The following is a 17,735-nucleotide window of genomic DNA, read 5'->3' on the forward strand; positions in this document are numbered from 1 at the left end:
TGTAGGGTGGGCGGAAAGTTCATACACCCCTGTCTTGAAAGCTGCTGTGGACACAAAATGATGAATGGGTAAAGGAAATTTCCATCCACCCTATACACAACACGTGTATGTGAGCACTTCAGGTATGCGTATGTGTGTAGTAATGTTGAGGGGAGCGGTGGCGCAGTGATTAGTGCATTGTGCTCCGAATCCGGCGAGTTCGATTTGTGCTCACGGCCAACATCGGTGATGATTAATTATCTGAACCGGTGCTGGGCCTGCCCTAGGTCAACTCCGCCTTAAATGAGTGCCTGATGCATTGAGGATACAATGGTGGCCGGATATAGCTTTGGCCACACCACCCTTTCATGCCAAATGCCAACCTTAATAGGTGCTCGCTAACAGCACTTACCCAAACCGTCTACGTAGGCTACACAGGGGATCTTTGTCTTTGTGTTCAGTATGTAATAGGTCTCCATGACCCCTTCAGCAACTAAAGGCCGCTTCGTTCACCACATGAATCGAATTAGGACAAACGAATCGGTAAAAAATAAAACCCTCCACCACCCAACATAGGCCAACAAATGAAATTGTCCCACGGCGTACGAGCGGTGAACGCGCCACCATTTGTGATTGTTTCGGCTCGCCCACCGGTGAATGAAAGAACAATTCTCATAACCAAATATCGCGATTAAATTCGCGACCTTTCGCTGGAAATTGCGCCGAGCACCTTCAGGACAAGAGCCAGGTGGTCGGAGATAAATCCTGGAAGTCAGAAATGTGGCGTGCCCCCGCTCACCATTGGCTGGGGGCGGTCATAAGATTACCAACCAATCGGCATCGGCGCTTACACTTGTGTGGCAGTTACAAAAAAAAATCCACATTTCCTGCCCAGTGCGGCTGTCGGGGTGGGGGCGGGGGGAAACTCTTAATTTGCAGGGCAGGTGCAGTTGGGTGGCCCAAGGGGACTTTTAATTTGTAAGTGGCCACTCATTGCCCTTGTGCTTAACGAATGCAGAACACGTGTAGGATTCCGCAGTTAATTGACTTCCCTTGGTTTAACCCAAGTGGCGCTGGTCATATCACGTGCGTTCATCGCAGCGTGGCTGATATTACGATCGGTCCTAAAATGTATTTCTTAATGTTACGTTCACCATTCACTGTTAATCACCGTCATCAACTTGGCAATTAGCGTTTTACCCCAACAATAACTATGCTGTTCTGTCCCATGGAGTCAATTCCCAACCCTTTCTGTGCGGAATTTGTACGTTCTCCCCCTGTTCTGCAGAGTGTGAGCGAGTGCGTGTGTGGAGCTCACTCCGTGAGGGAATCGAACCCAGGAACTTCTTGATCTGACTCAAGAGGCACGCTGCCACCACCCTGCCCGTGGACATCATTAAAGAGGCGGGACCAGTTGTTGGAACAAAAAAAACGAATTAGTCGAGCAGTTCCCTAAACGTTTACACATACATAAGAATGCAATAATGGGATACAGCCTCAATACAGGCCACCATTCCCTCCAGAGGAGCTCCCTGGAGCTGTCTTTAGTGCAGACCCTTCTGCCAGCAGTGGCGAGGGGAAGGCATTGCAGGACTGTGCCTCTCCCCTCCCCCTCCCCACCCTTCCCCCCCTGGCTTGTGCCTTCATTCCAGCTGAGGACGTTCATTCCGTCCGTCCCTTTTTTGGGAAACTCTGGGGGTGAAAGGTCGAGTCACCGTGTGACCCCGGGTAAAGACAGCTGTCGCGTGTGTGTGTGCGCGTGAGTGTGAGACAGTGTGTGTGTGTGTTTAGGTGGGGGAGTGGTACCATAGTGGGTAGCGCATTGCGCTACAAACGGCTTTGATTCCCGCTCACAACCAACACCTCCGATTTGCACGGTTGGCTACGTACGGTGCGAAAGAAGTTCAACATACTTGTATTCAGTGACGATTATCTGAACCTGTCCTGGGCCTCCTCTAGGTGGACTCAACCTTAAAATGATTGCCTAGTGCGGTGTAGTGCTGGCCACCCATCCCTTCGTGCACCATGCCGGCCTTCATAGGTGCTCGCTAACAGCACTTGCCCCGCCAGTCTGTCAAGGCCACACGGGGGATCTTTGTCACAGAGCGAGGCTGTGTGCCACCATGCTCGTTCCTTCGCCAACACGCGGCATTCTCGGTTCTCTCGCCGGTGCAACAATCGCCCAAACTCGATTGTCATCTTTCTTCGACTTTACTATGAACGGTGTCCTGAGCCAACTTGCGTTACCAGGAATTTTATTTAAGTAACTTCGATTATGTTTCAGCACTGTTTATGATTTATTCTCTAACGCAGTTGTTTTTGCCCCGTTTCTATTTTGGCTTTTGCTCAGATTTTTTTTACGTTTGCTACATTGCCATAACTTTATTTGTTTTGCTTTTCTCGTGACGGTCGGTGACCCCAGGGCGCTCTGTGCGAACCAGGCTCCTCTGCCGCTCTCTTTCGCGTGCGCTCGCCTGGTCACACAGAAGTGACGCTTGAAGCGAAAACCCGTCTCTCGCTCGTTGTCGCACGACCCACGGAGCCGCGCTCGCGTGCCGCGTTTAAAACGATCGTGCGCCGCCACCGCCGTGTGGAAATCATCCATCACTCAATTACCCGCGTTGGGCACGGCTAGCCCGCAATGGTGGGGGGAGCAGCAGAGTGAGCAGGAGAGGGAAAAGGAGGCGGAGGGAAGTGGGCAGGGTGAGCGCTGGGAAAAATCCAGTCCGGATCAATTTTCCCGTGTGTTGTGGAACGCGGATGGAGTCCAATCCAACTCTTTGTTGCCGCGCTACGAATCCGGCGAGCTGGGTTCAGATCCCTGACACGGCTCGCATCGGTGTCGAGTCGTTTTTGAACATGCAGCTCTCCGGCGTGGGTTGGCGGTCTTGCCGCATGATGTTTGGTGCGAAGTCCGACGTTTAGCTGCACGCACTCGGGGGGAGCTTCAGGGATTGAAACGTTGGACGTGGTGCTGAACGATGGACGATGCAACCCGACAGCACGTCGTGACGGCGGTGATGATGGTGTTCCCACATGTTTAAAGTGTTTGAAATGTATGTCCATGAGTGTGTGCGTGCGTATGTGCGTGCACATAGCCCAGCACAAGCGCCGTGGTGACGTCACCACCACTTAGTGGCGAATGGCGGTTGTTGTTGTTGGTTGTTGTTGTTGCGTATCTTTGTTTTTGCGGGAGAGCGATGGCGCAGCGGTTCGCGCGCTTGTCACCAACCCGGCAACCTGAGTTCGATTCGCACTCGTGGTCAAAACCAGTGATGAAAACCTAAACCGGTGCTGGGCCTCCCCTAGGTCGACTCAGCCATAAACGAGTACCTGGTGCGGTGTATATAAATCAGCACTGAGGAGACTAAAGCGGCCAGGTGTGGTGCTGGCCACCCACCCCCTCGCGTGTGCTGCTCGCTAACAGCACTTGTCCCACCGGTCTGTTAAGGTTATACGGGGGGGGGGGATCTTTGTCTGTGCAGTGGACGGACGAGTGAGCCGAGAGCTCGCCTACACACGGCTCAAGATCGGCGAAGACGCCGGAACGAGTCCACAGATGCTCATTCAGACGGGGCGTTCGGGTGGCGGTGGCATCGGAGCTGAGAAGGCCAGGCAACAGTTGACCCCCGAGGGGTTGAGGCAGCACCTGGTGTCGGCTCAGGCGGCCAGTCGCACGCAGGTCACCCTCTACGGGAAGTGAGTGCCGCCATCGTCTTTGTCATCATCATCATCATCAACGTCGTGATCATCACCCAAACCTTCACCGTCGTGATTATTGTCATCGCCATCATGGGTGCCATCGTCATCGTCGCCATCATTGTCACCGTCATCGCTGTCTTTGTAATGTCAGTGTTATCGTCATCATCATCATCAGCTATTGGTTGTTATTGTTGGTTGTTGTTGTTGATTGTGGTTGGTGGTGGTTGGTTGTTGTCGGCAGGAGTTTCCGTTATTGTTGATGGTGGTGGAGTTATTGTTGAACGTTGTTGTTGGTCGTTGATATTTGTAGTTGGTAGGTGTTGTCGGCTGTTATATATGATTGTTGACTCTTCCCCACGCCACTCCATCTCCCCGTGGTGCGTCCCAGGGAGTGGACTCTAGACAAGCTCTGCTTCAAGAGCGGCATACCCATTTTCGAGATATCCCTCGTGGACCAGGTGAGTCCATGCGTGACGTCCCATTCCCCGTCGCTCCCAGGCTCCTTCTCCACCCTCCCACAACCACGTTTCACCCTTTTCTCCCAGCATCCACAGCCCTTTTCGACTCTGCCCGAGCCGATACCACCGAGATGTCTGGGTTCAAATCCGAGTCGGGGCTGCCCCCATGTCCCATAGATGCCATTGGTGACCCATAGACTCACGGGGAACTGGGATCTCCAGTCTAGTGGTGGAGTGGGGAGGTGGGTGACGTGGCCGGTGGTGGCACGTTTGCTGCTCCTTACAGATATTCGTGGTTGATTTGAACCCGGGGACCACCCTGGTTAATACCGCGGTGCATTACCCATTAATAGTACCATACATAATCTGCTTTGCTTCATAGTAGGTGTTACGAATCTCATAACGGTAGTCACAAAAAAAGTAGGGCATCTCGTGCTGGCTTCAATGTCTGGGTGCTACAGTCCGGATGTGACAGCAGCGGAGATAGAGGTACGAGGCCTTGTGGAGTTTGTAATCGTTTCTGTGTTGTCGTCTTTTTCTCCGTGTGTCCACGTGTCCATTGCCCGCTCGCCTGCCCGCCTGCCCATCTGCCCGTTCTGGAGCTGGTGGAACGTCTATTCCCGTGCGTGGTCATAACGCCACTCGACTGCTTCTGGGACGGAGCTAAACTACAAGAAGGCTTCATATATCTGCCGTAAGTCTTTACCACTACTTTTTTTATTTAAGTGTTCAGTGTTGGTCGAGACGTGTGGATCAGAAGGATTGACAGTGAGGATGGAGAAGATAGAGATGATGGAAGGGGAAGAGGAGGATGTAGGTGGGCGGGTGACTCAGAGGTCAGAGACGCTGAGAGGTCGGAGCCGGCACCGCTGAGTTCCTGTGCAGCGAGTTTGTGGTCTCGTCAACTCGTCAGCCCGCACTGAGCGGCCAGCGTGGTGTGGGGAGGCCCTCATCCAGCAGTGGAGGGACACGGGGGGCCGTGTGCGTCAAGATTTTTTTTTTTTACATTGCGGTTGCCGAGCACAGGGCCCAAGGGCCCGAAACGTCGAGCGGCTAGCAACAAGTAGCACCATTGGGGTTGTAATGGCTAAGAGAGGAACACGTTCCTTGTGTTGAGCAAGGTGCTGTTATTATTTTAAGAGCTTGGGGGGAAGAGATGACGATGGGAGGGAGCTCTTCCAGAGTGGATCAGTGCGAGAGAAGAAGCAGAGAGAGAAGTGGGGTGACGTGTAGTGAGTGAGTGGGTGGGTGAGCGAGTGGGTTCATTGGTGAGTGAGTGAGTTGGTGAGTGTGTTGTTGTGACCTGTGGTCTGTTGAGTGGGTGGGTGAGTGAGTGGGTTAGTTGGTGAGTGAGTGAGTGAGTTGGTGAGTATGTTGTTGTGACCTGTGGTGTGTTGAGTGGGCGGGTGAGTGAGTGGGTTAGTTGGTGAGTGAGTGAGTTGGTGAGTGTGTTGCTGTGACCTGCAGCGTGGTGGTTGAACGCGGCGTGTGACGGAATCGACGAGTGAAGTTCGTGGGAGCGGTAACCGCGGTGGTAGCGGTAGAAGGGTGACAGGGAGGTGAGTGACGGCTGGTGGCAGTGCTCCCCCCCTCCCCGTGTGCAGGTCCCGCCTTCGGTGCGTGCGAGTGGCCACGACCCCAGGTGTCGCCGACACACAGTCCGGCGACTCTGCCGATATCAAGACGTCAGCGTGCGGCCGGTTGGACACCGAAACAAAACCGTGGTGGGGGGTGGACGAAGGGGCGGCACGGAGTGAGGGGGGGGGGGGGAGCGGCAGGATTTTAACGAGCAAGCAAGCTCAGTGCTCCTATGTGGGTGGCGGCGGTCTGCAAACTCCGGGGTGGACCAAGCTTCGGGGGATAGCGCGCAGGGTGGGATGGGCAGAGAGAGAGAGAGGAGAGAGCGAGCGGGAGGATGAGAGAGGCAGGGAGAGCGGGAGAGAGGCAGGGAGTGCGGCGGAGCGAGATGGAGCGGAGGAGGAGGAGGACGCCGGGAGAGAGAGAGAGAGAGAGCGAGAAGAAGGGGCTGTGAGATTTACAAGCAGCGCTGCCCGTGAGAAACTTGGACACCAGCGCTGGCTTTGTCACCCGGATCTGCAGCTGGGACCGCCGGGACAATGGGTGGCCAAATTTGGTAGCGGCTGGGCCGTAAATACACTTACCCCAGCGCTCATTCTTGTGCTAATGGGGGCGGCTTGCTATGGGGGGGCGGTTTGTGACTCCGTGTCCGTGCAGAGCTCTCGACGAGACGGGAGAGAATGAAGACCGCCGTGTTTGGGGGGGGGGGCGGGGGTGGGGGAGGGGCGGGGGGGGTTGAGTGTTGAGGGCGGAGGAGAGTCGATGGCGAGAGTGGCGGTGGTGGTGGGGGGGCGATCTGGAAATTGCAGGACAGCTGTCTCACCCAGCGCTCGGCACCACCACCGCCGCCAAACTATCATCACCGCCACCAAACCACCATCATCCCCACCATCATCACCGCCACTGCCACAACTGCCATAACCGGCCACCAGCACCACCGTGAGTGTGTGAGAGGGAGTGAGAGAGAAAGGGAGCTGTCAGGGCATTCTGGGTAAGTTGCTGTGGGCCAAGGGATGGGATGGCTGAAAGAATCTGTCTGGTTTGGTGGATCATACCAACGGTGAGGGACCCAGGTGGTGGCAGTACAGCAAGTCGGTCTGCGAAACAGCAGCAGCAGCGCCGTGCTGCGTGTTCTCCGGGCTCTCCTGTTCCCTCCCAGGCTCTCGCGGCCAGCAGGGATTCATGGCCAAACATCCCAGCGTAGTAGAAGCAGTAGCACCCTCGTGAAATACAAGTCTTGAGGCTCTCTGCAGCGCAGCTTCCCCGTGTACACAGATAACACAGCTGTTTCACAAGAATACATCCAACATCAAAATGAATAAGGGCATTTCCTCGCTTAGAGCCCGTTGTCACTCTGCTGCTGGATGAAGGCCTCCACAGGACGTGCCCCATTATGTGGGGGGTTGCTTGACCATACTTCACCACGCTGGACAGTCAATTCCGTCCTCTTCCTCTCCTAGGTTGGCTCAGCCTTAAATTAGTGCCTGACGCCGTGTTTCAATTCAGAAGCGGGGAGACAAAGGCGGTCGGGCACACGATGGGTGTGGTGTGATTAGCACCACGTCCCTCGTGTGCCGTACCAGGCTTTAACAGCTGCTCGCTAACAGCACTTACTCCGACAGCATGTACGGCTTAATGGGGTCTTTGTGCATGTGTGCGCGTGTGTGTGCATGCGTGCTGTGAGTGTGCGCGTGCGTGTGTGAGTGTGCGCTGTGCGTGCGTGTGTTCACCACATGTGCATTCACATTAAGCCCCAAACACAAAAAACCAGGGTTTCTTAACTGAAGTACAATTAAGCACAAAGACACAAACAAGACAAATATCCCCCGTGTAATATTTTACAGACTGTTGGGCCAAATGCGGTTAGCGAGCATCTATGAAGGCCGACACGGCATATGAGGGGGTGGGTGGTCAGCACCATGCCAGGCCACCTTTGCCTCCCCAGTGCTGCTGTTTTCACATTGCACCAGGTACTCATTTAATACTGAGTCAACCTAGGGGAGGCCCACGCCAGTATTGGTCATGTCTGAGAATCGAACTCAGGTCGCCAAGTTCGTGGTGCGGTGCGCTATCCACTACGCTACGGTTCCCCACTACACACATGTATTATGTGCACAGAATAACAAACACATGCACGCACACACGCACATTCACGTACACACACAGACGCACTCCCACAACAACAACAACAACCGCTATTTGCCAATAAGTGACGGCGACGCCACGGAAATTCCTGTGCCAGGCTAGGAGCACGCACGCACGCACATGCAGAGCAACTGACACACACACAAGACACGTGCGCACACCGTACGCACATGCACGCGTACACCAAACACACACACACATTACACACACGCCAAAACAGACACACACACAGCCCACTCACACTTCCTCTCCTCTCTTCCTACTCCTCATCTCCTCCTCCACTGCTCTCCTCCTCCTCCTCTCCTCCCCGCTCGACACACGCAGCCTTTGAAATGGTTTTTGGTAACCCAGGCCACCCCCTGAGGGGAATTTGGAATGTGGACTGCCACGAGAGAGACCCCTACCCTACCCCGCATGCACAAGGCACACACGGGTGTGCGCACACCCGTACGCACACGTGCACACACTTGCATGGCCGCACTCGCACGCGTATACACACGTGCGAGTACGGACACACACGCGCACGCAGCATAAACTGCGTAAACAAAGATCCCCCATGTGGCCTGAACGAGACTGTTGGGGCACACACACTCGCATACGCACTCGCGCGCACACAATTACGTACACACATGCGTGCACACATTTACTCACACACACGCGCGCTCACGGCTCTCTAGCCCCTGTCCACGGAAGCCGGCTGTGCGTGCGTCTGTGGGTGTGTTTGTGAGTCTGTGAGTATGTTGGGAGTGGTGGTGCAGTGGTTAGCACACTGCACTACAAACCCCTTCAGCCTAAAGTGAACATGTATAGTTTGTGAGTTGGTGTGTGTGTGTGTGTTTAATGGCGAGCGATAGCGTAGTTGTTAGCGCCCTGCGCTATCAACCCGATTCCCGGTAGAGAGACTAAGGTGGCCGGGCGTGGTGCTGGCCGCCCAGCCATCGTGTGCCGTGCCGGCCTTCATCGGTGCTACTTGCCAACGGCACTTGCCCCAACAGTCGTTAAAGGCTACACGGGGAATATTTGTATTTTTGCGTGGAGCGGTGACACAGCGATTGGCACGATGCACTACGGACCCGACAAACCCGAGTTCGCACATGCCCGATTTTGTCTGGAGCGGCGGTGCAGTGGTTAGCACAGTGCACTACGAACCCGGCGATCTGAGTTCAACTCCGAGCCACGGGCAACACAAAGCGGCGAGTGACATCGTAATTCATCCTGGGTCCTCCCTCACGAGTTCACTCCACGTGTCAACCTCGCCTGAGGGTACAGAGGAAGGGGGCGGGTGAGGAGTAGGGTGAGGAGGAGGAGGAGAAGATAGGACAGGAGGGAGACAGGTGGCTGGGCATTGCTCCGGTCAACACGGTACTCCGCGTCTGCGCCATGGTGGCTACGCTGCTGCTGCTGCTGCTGCACATGACTGCTGCCTGTAATCCGGCGCTGTGGAGGCAGCAGCAGCAGCAGCAGGAGTTGGTGGATCACCAAACAGATGTGGCTGTGAAACCACCTTCCCATGGGCGTCAGGGAGTTGCCCTACCCCTGGCTCGCCACGAGAAGGCAGTGTAGCAAGTGGACTGATCGCCATCTGTTTCTATCTGTACGGGGACAGAGTGTAGCCCCCTCGCGAAGGCGTGGGGTTTTCTCCGGGTGCTCCGGTTTCCTCCAACATGAATAATAAATGCGACTCATCATGAATTGGCTGAAAACATCTTACAAAACAAAACCCAGTGCGACAGCAGCAGCAGCAGCAGCAGCGAGACCCTCCTGAAAACAAAGAGTGCATCGACTCAGCGTGGCTCTCTTGTATCTGCAGCGGTCAACCGGTGATCCGGTGGACGAACCTGGACCCCGAGCGGCTGCTGGAGACGCTGGGCCGCGTGCTCGACGTGAGCCAGCTGGAGCGGCTGCTGCACCGCGCCGGCGTCGGCCGGGCCTACATGGACAGGCCTTGCCTGGAGCCCTCGGACCCCGACTGCCCTGACACGGCGCCCAACAAACACTCGGGACAGGTGAGGAGGGTGAGGAGGGTGAGGAGGAGGATGAATAGGAGGTTGGTAATGAGGTTGAGGAGGAAGAAGAGGCAGTGTCTGTATACGAGTCTCGCTCATGTAGGAGGCAGGAGAAATATTGACATAATGCGTGCGTCTCTGTGTGCGTGCATCTCTGCGCGTGTGTCCCAGGCGCCCGACGTGGCGGGCGAGCTCTCGGGCGGCTGCTACGGCTTCTCGCGGCGCTACATGCACTGGCAGGAGGAGCTCATCGTCGGCGGCGCCGCACGCAACGGCTCTCACCTTCTCACGTGAGTCGTGCGCCGCCCGGCGGGGCGCCCAGATTCGTCCTGCGGTGCCACCGTGCTCGCCGTAGAGACGCCACTCGCCGGCCGCCTCGCTCACGGTGAACGTTGGGGCATGCTTGTGACCTCATCGGCTGTCGCGGTCCGAGTTTGCAGATCACTGAATTGGGATTACACATCGGCAGCAGTCGTTGTCCCTACCTTGTACCACACAGGGACAGCTGCTCCTGGGGGTGCCCTTTCAAAATGCATTGAGATGCGATGTACCATTGCAGCTCGGCGTGATCCTCTGCCCTCTGTGACCTGCCCTCTACCCACAGCGCCCAGGCCCTGCAAACGGTGTTCCACCTGATGAGCGCCGATCAGCTGTTCCGCACGTTCAAAGGCGACTACGAGATGCACGACGTCAACTGGAACCGGGAGAAAGCGGCCGCCGTGCTCGACGCCTGGCAGCGCAAGTTTGTGCAGGTGAGGGCAAGTTGCCCACTCGCCCGCTCGCTCGCCCGCACTCTCGACCGCCAGCCACTCGATCACCCACCTGCTAGCTCTTTCGCTTGCTTGATCATGCACCCGCTCACTCACACTGCCACTCGCTCGATTGCCCACCCGCTCGCTCGCTGTGTGGCTCACTCGATTGCCCACTCACCCGCTCACTTAGGCACTCGCCTGCGTGCTCGTTCTATCACGCGCTATTTCACTCGCCCGCTCGCTCCCTCATTCGCTAACTCGTCCACCTGCCCATCCTCCTCCTGCTGCCCTCTCCACCACGTGTAGCCAGCTCGTGTTGTTATTTTGGCGGATGCCCAAATTGTCGTCCGCATGCGCTCCATCATCACGATCGACACGGCGCGGTGACCACGCCGGGGCCCAGCAATTGTGCACTCGCCGATCGTTGCAGAGGTTTGTGGTTAACATCCGGCAAGGCCACCCTGGTTAATATTGCGGTGGCGTGGTATTAACCGTAAAAATACTATCACGCGCTGTCTGCTTCACTCACAGTGAAGATTCCATGATGGTACAATTCTTCCAGATTTGAAAAATCATAAAAATTTTGATCCATGGGGATCACACGCAGCAGCAGCAGTAGCACGAGCAGCAATCATCAGCCCCTGCAGTAAAAAAATTGGCATGACCCTCCTGAAAAAGAATCATGAGGCTTTCCTTGGGTAAACAAGCATCATCCTACTCATGATATTGATCGCCGCCGTGTGCGTCCGTCGTTATAACCGCCGTCTTTCTGCGGTGATGGTTGTGGTGGTGGCGTGCGGTTGGGGGGGGGCCGTGTGGTGCAGGTGGTGCAGCAGAGCGTGCCCCCCAACTCGAGCCACGTCGTCAGCTCCTTCACACAGACGACGCTCAAAGACATCCTCCGCTCCTTCTCCAGCGTGAGCGCCGTGCGCATCGCCGGGGGCTACCTGCTCATGGTGAGAGGCCTGGGGTCGTGCGGGGGTCACTGAGGCGGGGGTCACGGGGGGGGGGGGGGAGTCTGCGGAGAGGTCACCGAGGGGTCGCGCGGAGGTCACCGGGCGGGACACACACTGAGCAGTCACGGAGATGAGGGGGAATGGTCACAGGGGTCACCGAGTGGGTCACCGAGGGGGTCATGGAGACGGGGCAAGGTCACGAAGGGTCTCGACCCCAAGATTTCCCGTCGCAGTGGGAGCTCCCCTGCTCCCTAACCCCTGACCCCTGACCCGTCACTGTGGGACATTGGACACCCCCCAATGAGAACACCTGTTCCTCGTGTGTGTACGTGTCTGTGTGTCTGTGTGACGGTGTCGTCATGTGCACGTGTGTGTGTAGATGGAGTGCTTGTTCACGATGATGCTGTGCAGTGGTTAGCGCGCGCCGCACTACAAACCCGGCAACCCGAGTTCGATGCGCGCTTACGGCCAAACATTGGCGACGAATATCTGAACCCGTCCCGGGCCTCCCCTAGGTCAACTCAGCCTGAAATGTGTACCCTTGTGCCGTGCCGGCCTTCGTAGAATCTTCTCGCCAACGGCGCTTGCGCCCAACATTCGGTGAAGGCTGTTGGGGGGGGGATTTTTGTCGTCTGTGTAGATGGTGTACTCGTGCATGACCATGCTGCGCTGGGAGTGCGGCCGCTCCCAGGGCGCCGTGGGCCTCGCCGGTGTTCTGCTCGTCGCTCTGTCCGTAGCCTCCGGCCTCGGGCTCTGCTCGCTCATCGGCATCTCCTTCAACGCTGCCACCACGCAGGTGCGGACGGGGGGGGGGCCGCGGGGGATTCCACGGGGGTGCCACGGGGGTACCAAGCGGGGTATTAGAGGGTATAGCCCCACTGCTGAAGGGCTGTTGCCCGAAACGTCGCCTTAATTTTTTGTTCCCGTGAAGGCCACAGTGGTATTTGCACCGAGTGTGCCGAGTTTTGTTATTTGTGCTTTTGCACCACTGCCAACCACAGCAGCAGCAGCAGCAGGTCATTGTCACATTGGGACGGATCGTTACGTGGCATAACCCGCAACTCTGCTGGGCGGTGGTGGCGGCGGCGACTAAACACGTGGCTGCCTGTGATCCAGCGCTGCGCAGGCAGCAGCGAGGATTGGTGCATCGCACACAGATGTTGCTGTCAAACGCCCTTGCCGTGGGCGTCGGGGAGGAGTCGTACCCTGGCTCGCTCGGAGAAGGCAGTGTAGGAAAGTGGACGAATCGCCATCTGTTTCCATCTGTATGTGGGAGGTAGAGCGTTGCCCTCTCGTCCTTGGCGTGGCTTTTCTCCGAGTGCTCCGCTTTCCTCCCACACGTGTACAGCGTAACAAACACAACTCGTCATCATGAATTGGCTAAAAGCATCTTACAAAAACTAAATTAGGAGCAGCAGGACCTTCATGAAAAAGTGTGGTTCTCCTGGATAAATTAGCTAATCAATTAATGAATTTACGATGTATCTCTATTGACTCGTAATATCGTCTGCGAATACTGTCCATGGTTCTGATCGGGGTCGCGTGTCCCTCCACCCCCGCCCCACCCCCCCGCCACACCCCAACCTCCCGACCCCCCCCCCCCCGTGCCCCCCCCCCCCCCCGCCTGCAGGTGCTGCCCTTCCTGGCGCTGGGGATCGGGGTAGATGACGTCTTCTTGCTGGCGCACTGCTTCACTGAGATGGGACAGCAAACGAACATTCCGCTCGAGGTGCCAGCCGCGCTCACACAAAGACAAAGGTCCCCCCTACTGCCCCAAGAGGCTGTCGAGGCAGGGGCTGTTCGCGAGCACCTATGCGTGGCCAGCACCGTGTCGGGCCTGCCGTCTTTGTTTCCCCACTGGTGATGGTTTACGCACCGCACCGGGTTATCATTCGAGGCTGAGTCAACCTAGGGCGGTCCCAGGACCTATGATGGCTGTGAGCGGAGATCGAAATCGGGTCCGCCAGGGTTTCGTAGCGCGGTGCCCTAAGCAGTGCGCCACCGCTCCCCACAGAGATCCCCCATAACGTCTTGAACAGACTGTCGGGCCCATCGCTCCCCGCAACACTCTCGCGCACACACACGCACGCACACAGTCGCACACACGCACGCACACGCACGCACACACGCGCAGAGACACACACAGCCTTGTTGTTGACGTTGTTGCCGGTGGTTGCAGCGGAGGACGGGCGAGTGCTTGAAGCGCACGGGCACCGGCGTGGCGCTCACCTCCATCAACAACATGGCCGCCTTCTTCATGGCAGCGCTCATCCCCATCCCGGCTCTGCGCGCCTTCTCCCTGCAGGTATGGCCAGCACCATCAGCACCATCGACACCATCATCACCATTGACACCATCAGCACCATCAGCACCATCAGCACCATCGACACCATCAGCACCATTGACACCATCAGCACCATCAGCACCATCAGCACCATCGACACCATCAGCACCATCATCACCATCAGCACCATCATCACCATCAGCACCATCAGCACCATCATCACCATCGACACCATCATCACCATCAACACCATCAGCACCATCAGCACCATCGACACCATCAGCACCATCATCACCATCAGCACCATCATCACCATCACCACCATCGACACCATCAGCACCATCAGCACCATCAGCACCATCATCACCATCAGCACCATCAGCACCATCAGCACCATCGACACCATCATCACCATCAGCACCATCAGCACCATCATCACCATCGACACCATCAGCACCATCAGCACCATCATCACCATCATCACCATCAGCATCATCAGCACCATCGACACCATCAGCACCATCAGCACCATCATCACCATCATCACCATCAGCACCATCAGCACCATCATCACCATTGACACCATCATCACCATCAACACCATCAGCACCATCAGCACCATCGACACCATCAGCACCATCATCACCATCAGCACCATCACCACCATCGACACCATCAGCACCATCAGCATCATCAGCACCATCACCACCATCAGCACCATCAGCACCATCATCACCATCAGCATCATCAGCACCATCGACACCATCAGCACCATCAGCACCATCATCACCATCAGCACCATCAGCACCATCATCACCATTGACACCATCATCACCATCAACACCATCAGCACCATCAGCACCATCGACACCATCAGCACCATCATCACCATCAGCACCATCATCACCACCATCGACACCATCAGCACCATCATCACCATCAGCACCATCATCACCACCATCGACACCATCAGCACCATCAGCACCATCAGCACCATTGCACCATCAGCACCATTAGACCATCGGTACCAGCAGCAGCATCGGCACCATGAGTCCCTACGGCACCATCGGTACCAGCAGCACCAGCAGCAGCAACATCGGCGTCATCAGCAGTGTCGTCATTTACAGCAGCATCAATGTCATTGGGAGCATACTATTTGGTTCTTTCGGTAAAGTCATGTAGGTAGAAATAAAATAAAATAAATCACGACGTTTTGACCGAAAGAACCAAAGGGTATGGATTCCTGCAGTCATGAAAGCTTCAAATCTAGATTCATTGGGAGCAGCTGAAGCGTCATGAACAGCATCATCAGCATTGTCATCTTCATCCTAGCCCTGAATTTCCGAACCGGTCCTTGGTGTGTAAACATCGCCACTCGGGAGACAAAGGCGGCTGGGCATGGTGCTGGCCACGCCAGCCCCTCGTGTGCCGTGCCGGCCTTCATAGGTGCAGCAATAGCACTTGCCCTAACAAGTCTGTTCAGGCTATACGGGGGATCTTTGCCCTGTGAGCGAGTCAGAGGTGTATGGGTTAGTGGATGACTTCATCATACCATAAAACAAAAACCGTTGTACGGTTAAACTTTGTTTTTTATGCTAACCAACTCTTACAACGGGACTACAGTTTGAAAGTTTACTTGGGGTTTATAATCTTCAACGATGGGATGCGAGCTACAGGAAAAGGAATACGCCCTTCGAATGAACGGTGCTTATGATGGCACACACACACACAGATCCACACTCACACGCACACAGATCCACACTCAGACGCACTCACCCTCTCTAGCAATGGTTTAGGGAAACGGAAGACACTGAAGGGAGAAGAGAGGAACAGAAGAAAGTTCATGAGAGGGGAATTAAAAGTGAGGAAAGTCTGTAGCTTTCCGTGATAGCATCTGATGCCCAAATCCACCCGTCGATGGGAGCCGTGGCCCAACTTCCTGATGGGGCAGGACCCTCCCGGAAATGCACCTTGAGGCTCAGCAAGGGTCTTCTGGGAATGTGAACGAGTTTCTTATTCATGGCATTTCGCCGGCTCAGGCTGACGCGGCACTTCCTGCTCCATTTCACCTGGGCCAACACCTCCACGATCCACTCCACGATCCACTCCACGATTCGTTCCATGGTCCGCTCCGCGGTCCACTCCATAATCCACTCCACAGTTTGCTCCACGATCCGTTCCGCAATCCTTCCTTGCAGTGCTGTTTATTGCTGGCGGCTTGGCGTTTTTGGCAACCGTGATAAAAAAAAAACGATACTGAAAAGGATTTGCGAATCCTTTGCAATTACCCATCAGTCGTCAGTGCCGTCCCGTGTTCTGCTGCGCCGTTCTGCATCAAACAAACAAACAACCTCTTCGCTTCAGAAACCACCCGGAAATTCCACATTCCCATGGCCAGGCGGGCTGTGTTGTCGAAAGACGTGCAAGTCGTGCGAACCGTACTCCTGCGGCCCCCGTCCCGATGTCCAGAGCCGCGGCCTCGCGAGCCACATTGTTTATAAAAGCGGTCGTCCCTCCAGAGCCCACCTACATTCCCTGGGCCCCCACCGCCCTCCTGTCAGCCCCCCCCCCCTCCTGTCAGCCACCCATGTGGCTCCGTGGGTGGCCCTGAATGTGGGGGAGTGGAGGGGGGTAAGGGAGGGGAGGAAGGGGCCGTGGGGGATTCTGTGAGTGGACCTAGCCCAGCCGGTCTGGCATGTAGCGTGTCTCCCACTCACCTCTCACCGCACACAGATCCACACACCGCTCACTGCTCACCACAGGCGGATATCCACACATAGCGGAAAGTGCCCGCTCCCTCGCTCGACTGCTCATTGGCCCGCTCGCTTGCTCACCCAAATGCTCACTCACTCACTCGCTCACCCACCCCTCCCTCTCTCGCTCACTCACTCATCCCACCCCCTCCCTCGCTCACCCACCCACCCCCTCCCTCTCTCGCTCGCTCACTCACCCACCCCACCCCCTCCCTCTCTAGCTCACTCACTCACTCGCTCACCCACCCCCTCCCTCGCTCGCTCACCCACCCACCCCCTACCTCGCTCGCTCACCCACCCACTCACTCACCCACCCCCTCCCTCCCTCTCTCGCTCACTCACCCACCCACTCACCCACCCCCTCCCTCGCTCGCTCACCCACCCCCTCCCTCTCTCGCTCACTCACTCACCCACCCCCTCCCTCACTCACCCACCCACCCCTCCCTCCCTCTCTCGCTCACTCACCCACTCACTCACCCACCCCCTCCCTCCCTCTCTCGCTCACTCACCCACCCACTCACCCACCCCCTCCCTCACTCACCCACCCCTCCCTCCCTCCCTCTCTCACTCACTCACCCACCCACCCCCTCCCTCGCTCGCTCAAAGCCGGTTTGTTATTTCTTTGCAGCAGATCGTTTTTGTTTTGTGGAAACGGAGGCACAGATGGGAAGGAGGGAGGGAGGAACTCACAGAGTAGACTGCTGCGTGTGTGTGCTGCTGCGCCTCTATCGTGTGTGTGTGTGCTGCTGTGCCTCTACGGTGTGTGTGTGCTGATGTGTGTGTGCTGTGCCTCTACGGTGTGGGTGTGTGCTGCTGTGTGTGTGTGCTGTGCCTCACGGTGTGTGTGTGTGTGCTGCTGTGTGTGTGTGTGCTGTGCCTCTACGGTGTGGGTGTGTGCTGTGTGTGTGTGCTGTGCCCTCACGGTGTGTGTGTGTATGCTGTGTGTGTGTGCTGTGTGTGTGTGTGCTGTGTGTGTGGCTGTGTGTGTGTGCTGTGTGTGTGTGTGCTGCTGTGTGTGGTGTGTGTGTGCTGTGTGTGTGCTGTGGGCTGTGTGTGTGCTGTGTGTGTGTGCTGTGTATGTGCTGCTGTGTGTGTGTGCTGCTGTGCCTCTACCGTGTGTGT

The 17,735-nt window shown here is 56.5% G+C and overlaps 1 protein-coding gene across 2 annotated transcripts in view; it reads left to right on the top strand.

Annotated features, from left to right (window-relative positions):
* Positions 1 to 17,735, top strand: part of PTCH1 (patched 1) — a 54,043-nt gene that overhangs the window by 14,777 nt on the left and 21,531 nt on the right. The window contains exons 3-13 of one of the 2 annotated variants that reach the window (XM_061577348.1): positions 3,465 to 3,678; positions 4,070 to 4,139; positions 4,742 to 4,833; positions 5,744 to 5,863; positions 9,673 to 9,868; positions 10,040 to 10,158; positions 10,473 to 10,620; positions 11,445 to 11,576; positions 12,217 to 12,372; positions 13,207 to 13,305; positions 13,756 to 13,881. In XM_061577348.1, the coding sequence (XP_061433332.1) occupies positions 3,465 to 3,678; positions 4,070 to 4,139; positions 4,742 to 4,833; positions 5,744 to 5,863; positions 9,673 to 9,868; positions 10,040 to 10,158; positions 10,473 to 10,620; positions 11,445 to 11,576; positions 12,217 to 12,372; positions 13,207 to 13,305; positions 13,756 to 13,881 (1,472 nt within the window). The remainder of the gene's footprint in view (positions 1 to 3,464; positions 3,679 to 4,069; positions 4,140 to 4,741; positions 4,834 to 5,743; positions 5,864 to 9,672; positions 9,869 to 10,039; positions 10,159 to 10,472; positions 10,621 to 11,444; positions 11,577 to 12,216; positions 12,373 to 13,206; positions 13,306 to 13,755; positions 13,882 to 17,735) is intronic. The other variant, XM_061577349.1, reaches the window with a different exon arrangement.

Source organism: Lethenteron reissneri, chromosome 64 (assembly GCF_015708825.2).
Source record: "Lethenteron reissneri isolate LAM-NWPU_2019-01 chromosome 64, ASM1570882v1, whole genome shotgun sequence".
NCBI lineage: Eukaryota > Metazoa > Chordata > Hyperoartia > Petromyzontiformes > Petromyzontidae > Lethenteron > Lethenteron reissneri.